The following is an 8,282-nucleotide window of genomic DNA, read 5'->3' as shown; positions in this document are numbered from 1 at the left end:
GGCTCTATCTGCCGGCGAGCCGACGCTGCCTCGGGACCAAGCCCCACATCCCTTTCAAGCTCGCGGGGGCTCGGCCCTCGCTTGTCCTTGAAAAGTCGTTTCAGTCATGACTTAAATCCCACCCTCCCCCACAAGCCCGGTTTGAGAGCAAGAGCAGTCATGTAACAGGTTTGGAGCCAGCCGCTGTTCCCATTGTCATCTGTCCATCTGCTTAGCAGCTGACTAAGAACCCAAGCCAGCTCTGCCTTGGGGTGCAGGTGCCTTACCAAAAGTGTTGGTGAGATGACAGTCTTCCCTTTGTCCACCTACCACCTTACTGTAACTTAGTGCCTAAGCGAAGCAATGTAGCTGCCTTAGCATTGAGCAACGCTGGAGGCATGCTCTCCTCTTAGCTGGCAGAGGTAGTTGTTTCAGGGCTGTTCCAAGACAGAATATGCACTTACAGAATATGGGCATGCAAGTGCTTTATGGCAGTGCTCCCATGTGCAACAGAGATAACAGAGATACCCTAAGCATGGATGAGGAACAAAATGCATTCAGTATGTTTGATGTTGTAAAGTAAATGCTGACAATTAGATGTTGCCTCAGCTGTAGGAGTCTGAGTTTTCCCAGCCCAATGAAGCTAAGCTGTTTCTCCCTGTGAAGCGTTATTGCTGTTTACCACAGTTTCATGCATAAAAACCAGCTGCAGGAAGCTGGAGTCCACACTGCGCAAAAAAAGAGCAGTTTCTGCTCCTTGCCACCAGACGCTGAAAATAAAGCCTCCGCACCATCCACAAATAAGCAGGCTCAACTCCCTAGCTGCTGCTACTCAGTTACTCGCTACAAGGAACATTTTTTCCTTCATCCAGCCTTTCAAAACTAAGGTATCTACCTTAGGCCAGGACCCACTATGCAAGAAAATGGCATTTGTGTCTTGATGCAAGTCTCATACATCTTCAGTGTAAGGAAGTTACCATATAAATTAGGATCAAGTTTCACTATCTGTATAATCAGTTTAAAGGGGTGTAGGTTGTAGCTGTGTTGGTCTAGAGACACAGGCAGACAAGGTTCTTTGGGTAAATCCGATATCTTTTATTAGACCAACTTAAATAGTTGGAGAACAATTTTTAAGCAAGTTTTCGGGTTCAAAAACCCTTCGTCAGGCTAAGGAAGTTTCAGCAGTTGGTATGTGCTCCTGGCTGGAATGAAAAGTCAAAAAGCCAGAGGCTGGGCTGGTATGCATATAAGACAGGCAGTCAGTAAAAATGTAGATTGAGGAGTCAATGGGTGAGAGACAGGCTGGGGTGGGGGGTGAAGAGAAGGGGGATGAATAGTGAAGTACCTGGGAAGTCAGCTGTCAGGCAGGTTATAATGCGTCATAAATCCAATATCTATATTTAGCCCATGCTTTTTAGTGTCCAGGAGGTTGATGAAGTGGAGTTCTGAAGCCTAGAGCAGCATGCAGCTGAAGCCAGCTTCCCACATGCTGCTGGGGATGGAAGGAGCCCAGCAGAAGTGGTGGCGGAGCCATGTGTCACTCAGGACTGACCGGTGCAGGCAGGGGGAAAGTGCAGCTGAGCCCCTGCTCCTCCACCTGGGCTCATCCTGTCCCAAGTGGTACACGGCTCTGTCACAGCTTCTACTGGCCAGTGCAGACGCAGCCGGGCTCCTCTCAACCACAGCAGCACGTGGGAAGCTGACTTCAGCTACATGCTGTCTTTCCTGGCTGGTGCAGACCTGGCCAGGTCCGTCTCAGCCGGAGCAGCATGCAGCTGAAGCCAGCTTCCCATGTGCTGCTGGGGACGGAGCAAGCCTGACTGGGTCAGCACTGGCCAGCAGAAGTGGTGGTGGAGCCTCCTCCCTTTAGAACCAGCTGGAACAGGTAGGGGGAAAGTTCTGGGGGAGCTGATGCCCCTGAAACCCCACTGCTGGGGCAAGATGTTAGAGGGGTCACAACCCCTTGCTACCTGGTAAGTTGTGCAGGGGAAGGGACTTCCAATGGCAAAGGTCAGGGTTCAGGATGTCTGGTCCCAAGATGGCGACCAGGGGCTGGGGCAACTGAAGGGGTGGGGCTACCCATGCGGTGCTCGACAATCCACCAAAACTCATCAAGTGGCCCTCCACCCGAAATAATTGTCTGCCCCTGATATAACTAGTTATGACTGTTTCGATAGTGCTATTTTACCCCATTTTTGGCATCACGTTTCAGGGGTAAAAGCATATGAAGCCAATACCATAACACACACATCAAGGTAATCCCCCAGAATGGCATATCGAGTTTAGGAACACACTGGGTTATTAGCACACCTACCTTTGTCTCACATTTTGGAATAGTTCCTACAGGAAGATGATAACGCACCACTCTTTTCAATCGAGTATAATGGGGGATATTTGACATAAGTATATAAAAGGTCGGTCACTTGACTTCACAAGATTTAAAATTGTTGACAACAGCAAACACAGAGTAGATGCACAGGCTGTATGTACAAAGAACATAGAACTGGAGTGTAGACACTGCAAATTTCAATGTGATATCCATTAAGATAGATACCATGAACTACTGGAGCTTTGGAATGGAAAGTACTTTATTGTAATAAAACAAGATGGTATCATAATATTCACTCTGACCCCCCAACCCCCACAAGTTTTTACATAATGATTATCAGATGAATATTCCAGCGGGAAGTTTTCTTGAATCGCTCAATCAAAAGTGATCCGAAAACTGCGTTCCTGCTCCTTGCGGCGACTTTCACATACCTTTGTCACCTCCTCCACCTTCCTCTGGAGCAGGGCTGTGGGCAAAGACACATAGGTGATCAACCTAGAAATGAACGTCCCAAGATACAGCTCTGGGAAGCACAGGTATGCATCAGAGTGTCCGAGAAAGGGAATAAAGACTGAAGGTTAAGATAGGGTTCAGAAACGGGGGATGGGGGGGCGGGGGGGGAAGGAGAGGGGATTTGCTGTATATTTAAATGAGTGGTGCTCAGTCTTTTGGCCCTGCAGGCTGATGAGTGGTGCAGGGCCAGTCTGCATGCTGGGATTGGTCCCCGCATTGCCCCTGCACACCAGCACAGGGCCCCACACTAGCCTGCGTGCCCAAGCATGATCACATGTGCTAGATATCTGGTCTGCAGGACTCCCCAAGAGGGCAGAATCTGGCAGCAGGGGAGCAATGATACTGCTGCCCTGCTGCCAAATTTTTGGTCCCGTGGGGAGCCCTGCAGGCCGGATGACCAGGGGCTGGACCTGGCCCATGGGGTGCAGGTTGAGCCACCCATTTTAAACCAGTTGTGGGTTTTTTAATTACAGTTTTACTAAACTAACACCAAAGCCCTCTTCAGTATAAGCAGCTATAACAGCTCCATAATTGGATAGATGCAGTTTTATTTTCAAACAAAGACAACTCCACTCCCATCACAAACTATAACCAGCTTTGAATTATGGTCTACCATGCAAGTTATAAACTAAAACACTAACTGCAAATAATTAACAGCTCCATATGCTGTAGGCATTACACTGAATGAGAAAAATCTTGGTGAAAGGCTGAAGTGACTCCCGAAGAATTATTCTTTATCATAAGCTATGCAATGGATCTGTAACAGCATGGAGATATTTTAGATCTATTTAAGTTCTACACCAAATGTCTAGGATATGATAGTAAACTCTTCCCCCAAAATACATTAAGCAGCATGACTAACGTCTGTACTACATGTTTTCTTCCCTTGTTCCTTCCTGTAAAAGAATAAATTGTGGGGGTTGCTTTATTTTTATATATAGAATAAATTGAATACCAGCAGACACGCACATTATGCTTAGAATAGAAAGCAGAAAGGTTCATATTAATTCCTTGATTTTTGAAGGAGTCCGAATTTGTTCCAGGATTAAACAAAACCCCAGGAAAGCTCTCCTTGGTACAAGTGAGCTTTCCTCTTGCAGATCACATGATTAGAAGTAGTACATGTATTAGAAGTACATGTAGTCACCATATTTTCAAGCATTGATAATTAGGTCAATTAAAAATATAATTATCCATATTCTGCAGAGGAGTGTGCTCCACCACCAGCTATACCTACCCACATCTGAACCTACCTCCCCATTCTCCTCCCCAGCGCCCCCCCGCCCCAGTTTATTACTCAATATTCCAATTACAGAACAGAGCTCTTGACAGTGACCAGTCAGCTCTAATAGTTTTACTAATATAAATTAATAAACATCTAATAAAATTATCTGTGATACTTGCAAGAGAAGATAAGACAAAGGTTTTCTAGACTAGATCCAGGTTCTCAGTAAACATCTGCCTTATCTTCAGGCACCAAGGTATACCTACTTTTCAGGAAATCTATTTAGAAAACAGCTGAAGATGCATTTACAGATCCAGCATCCAAGGAGCTTGCTGTGTGCATGTTCCAGGTTAATAACGCTCTATCCACTCTGGACTAAAGTGACATAATTCCTAACCAGAAACTCCCTCAGACAAGTTGACAGAAGTACAAATACGATCAGTGTCTAGATGAGCTTATTTGCTTTTATGAAGTAGCCCTGAAGGCATTTTATGGAAATGAGATTTATGATATTGGGCACAGACTAAGCTGCTTTAAATATTTGAAGTCAAGAAAAACATGCTTGAAGTGCTGCTTCTCCTGGCTCTACTAGTCAATTACTATTGAATGGGACAAGCCATTCTAGCTATGACAGAAAGGGGCTTGTTCTTTTGAAAGGTAACATGCAAGCGTAATTCAGAACAAACACTCTTGCACTGAACAAACATTCTAGAAAATAGCCCATTTCCCAATATCATTTGGCCCTTTCCCCATGTTCGAAGACTTTGATCTAGCATACTGAAGCCATAGGATTTACCTTTTAAACTTGTATAATCCCTGAAACAAATGCTAAACTGTTCAGTTCTAATTGGTCAATCAACACAGTTATTTTTGAGAAAAACAATTACCTTAAAATGGAAGACTCACACCCCTTTAATAATGATATTCAAAGGAAACAAGCAACTCCTTTACACAAGATTGAAGTTTTTAATCTTTGGGGCTCGGGAGCAGAGTGGGCGCACGTGTGCAGCCAGCACACATGGGCCCCCCTATCCCAAACTCACCAGCAGTTGAGGAAGCAGCGGGGCGGTGACAGCAGCTGATTCAGGTAAGTGCGGGGTGGGGAGAAGGGAGCCAGCACAGCTGTAGAGGATCCAGAGGGGGAGCCCCCCCGGCTCCCTCTTATCGGAGCCGTCAGGGAGCTGTGCTCAAGAGCCATGCACGGGCAGGGGAGCAGGCCAGGGGTGGGGGGCGGCACTTCCCCATGGGAAGAGGGGACTCCTAGGGCTGTTCCCCTGGGGCTTTTGGGCTCCGGACACCCCCAGGAACCTGGTAACTGGGTAACCAGTACCGGCACCCAGGACTCTTCAGCGGGAGGGTGTGGAGCAGCCGACAGGCACGTCTGGGGAAGCCCAGGGTGCCCTGATTGGCTGAGGGAGGGAGCGCGGGAAATTCAAACCGCGGCCCTTTAAAAGCTGTGGTTTGCCCGTGCCCTCGGCAGTCGGGGCTCAAGAGCAGAGTGGGCGCACGTGTGCAGCCAGCACACGTGGGCCCCCCATCCTAAACTCATTGGCAGCGGAGGAGGCGGTGGCGACAGCATCTGATCCAGGTAAGTGCAGGGGGGAGAAGGGAGCTGGCACAGCTGTAGAGGATCCGGAGGGGGAGCCCCCCGGATCCCTCTTATCTGAGCCGGCAGGGAGCCAAGGGCAACCCAGACCGCATCATGAAGGTGGCCCCCAATGACAAGGCCCGGGGGCCAAGCTCAAGGAGATGGGGTCACAGGTGGTATTCTCCTGGTAAGTAGACGCAGATGGCGTCATGAGGCCTGCATCAATGAGGTCCACCAGAGGCTTCAAAGTTGGTGCCACCAGGCAGGCCTTGGGTTCCTGGACAACGACCCGCATTTTCGCACAGGGGGCATGCTCGGGTGGGATGGGCTTCACCTCTCTCCTAAGGCAAGAGGTGTCTTCTCTTCCAGGTTGGCTGATCTCATACGGGAGAACCCAGAACAGTAGGGCTCACTGAAACCTGGTGGGATTCAACCCATGATTGGGCAGTAAACATTAGGAGCTACAGACTATACAGGTGGGACAGAACGGGGAGGAAAGGCCAGGTTGTAGCACTCTATGTCAAAGAGTAAACACATCCTCAACTAACAGGATGGGGACAGAGGAGGGGCAGGCTGAAGTGCTCTGGGTCAGAACACAGGGGGCTCGCGGGGAAAGGGACTTAATGGTGGGGGTCTACTACAGACCACCCAACCAGGGGGAAGAGCTGGACCGAGAATTCTCGGGTCAGCTCATGAAGGCAGTTAAGTCAAGGGATGTGGTCATCATGGGTGACCTAAACGACCCAGACATTTGCTGGGAGTAGTCATCCAGGTCTGACCGCTCACGTAGGTTCCTTGCTGTGATACAAGACCTCCACCTAACCAGGAGGTGCACACTCCTACCAGGGAGTAGGGTCCTGGCCACAGGCAACGACCTGGTGAGGGGACTCCAGGTCCTGGACCACCTGGGGGATACCGATCATCGCCTACTGGAATTCACCATCCAGCGCAGGGTGTCAAGGGCCTGCAGCAAGGCAGTAGCACTTGACTTCAGGAGGGCCGACTTCAACAAGTTGAGGAGATTGGTAGGAGAGGCACTGGGGTCCTGGAGGATAGGGGAGCTAGGTATCCAAGACGAGTGGTTGTTCCATAAGGAGACGATCCTCTGAGCCCAAGGGGCGACAGTCCCAACGCAAGTCAAAGGGGGCAAGAGTGCTCAAAAGCCCCCTTGGCTCACCAGAGGCATTCAGGAACATCTGAAAGCCAAAAAGGAGGCGTACATCCAGTGGAAGGTGGGGCTATCACCAAAGAGGATTATACCTCCATAGCAAGAGTCTGTAGGGAGGCTGTTAGGAAAGCTAAGGCGGAGATGGTACTAGGGCTAGCAACAAGGATCAAGGACAACAAACAGTCCTTTTTTTGAATGCATAGGGAGTAAAAAAGAAGGCACCAGGCAACGTGGGGCCCCTGCAGGATACGCTTGGCAATCTGGTGGTTGCACCAGATGAAAAAGCAGACCTTTTTAATAAATTCTTAGCCTCCATTTTTCTGAGCAGGGACCAGGACTCAGGACAGACTCCGCCAGGCCTAGGGTAAGGGAGGACCGAGTTAGGGAACTTCTGAAGGGGCTGGACGCATTCAAATCAGCAGGTCCAGATGCTCTCCACCCTAGGGTGCTGACGGAATTAGCAGGGGTCATCGCGGGGCCCCTGGCAAGGCTTTACAAGCGCTCATGGTGCTCTGGCCAGATGCCAGAAGACTGGAAGAAGGCCAATGTGGTCCCCATCTTCAAAAAAGGGAGAAGGGAGGACCTAGGCAACTATAGGCCCATTAGTCTTACTTTGGGCCTGGGGAAGCTCTTTGAAAAAATTATCCAGGATCATATCTGGGAGGGACCATAAACTTAGCAACTGTGGCAGTGATACCTACACAGCCGGATGGGTCAAAAATTGGCTGATGGGGCACACCCAGAGAGTGGTGGTGGATGGGTCGTACTCGACCTGGCAGGATGTGAACAGTGGGGTCCCCCAGGACTCGGTCCTGGGGCCTACACTGTTCAACATCTTCATCAGTGACTTGGATGAGGGGGGGGAAAACACGTGCACGTTTGCTGATAACACCAAGATGTGGGGAGAGGTAGGCATGCTCGAAGGGAGAGAGAGGCTGCACTTAGACTTAGACTAAGTCAAATTCATCTGGCCCTCTGGGCTGGTTGAGTGGTGTGGGACCAGTCCATAAGCCAGATAAATGGCATGGGGCCAACCCACGGAGCCCTATTCCTGCGCTGCATGCCAAACCCAGTGCAGGCAGCACAGGCTCTGGCTGCTAACCACACACAGTGCCTGTCCCAGCCAGTCCAGGACATGTGCTACAGACAACACCTGCTCCAGTTGGTCTGGGATTCAAGGACCCACACTGCACATGGCACGCATTCTGAGCCCTGCACATGGGGCTGGTTCAACATGCTGCATGCGGGTCCGTTCCAAATCCAGGGACAGCACTGGGGGCTGGATAATAGAGCTCTGTGGCCCAGATTCAGACTGCACTCTGTATGTTTGACACCCCTGCTATAAACAGTATCACAGAGTAGGGATGTTAGGTATACAGCCTGTGGGCCAGATCCAACCTGTGGAGCCATTCAGTTTGACCTGCTGGGCTACCCAAAGTCTGGGACATGTTCTATTGCAGAATCTGTGGTCCCCAGACCC

The 8,282-nt window shown here is 49.8% G+C and overlaps 2 protein-coding genes across 2 annotated transcripts in view; both read right to left on the bottom strand.

Moving 5' to 3' along the window:
- Positions 1-2,380, bottom strand: part of RBM41 (RNA binding motif protein 41) — an 11,132-nt gene extending 8,752 nt beyond the window's left edge. The window contains exons 1-2 of the mRNA XM_025193211.1: positions 2,294-2,380; positions 267-295 (exon numbers count right to left, since the gene is read on the bottom strand). Coding sequence (XP_025048996.1) covers positions 267-295; positions 2,294-2,380 — 116 coding nt within the window. The remainder of the gene's footprint in view (positions 1-266; positions 296-2,293) is intronic.
- A 169-nt stretch (positions 2,381-2,549) lies between these two features.
- NUP62CL (nucleoporin 62 C-terminal like) overlaps positions 2,550-8,282 on the bottom strand; it is a gene marked incomplete at its 5' end in the record, with an annotated part of 23,838 nt that continues 18,105 nt past the window's right edge. Inside the window, one exon of the mRNA XM_006036838.3 lies at positions 2,550-2,774. Within this exon, the coding sequence (XP_006036900.2) occupies positions 2,683-2,774 (92 nt within the window). The remainder of the gene's footprint in view (positions 2,775-8,282) is intronic.

The sequence above is a fragment of the Alligator sinensis genome, unplaced genomic scaffold (assembly GCF_000455745.1).
Source record: "Alligator sinensis unplaced genomic scaffold, ASM45574v1 scaffold387_3, whole genome shotgun sequence".
NCBI classification, from domain to species: Eukaryota; Metazoa; Chordata; order Crocodylia; family Alligatoridae; genus Alligator; species Alligator sinensis.
Note: the sequence above shows the minus strand (reverse complement) of the source record. Positions and strands in the feature narration are given on the sequence as shown.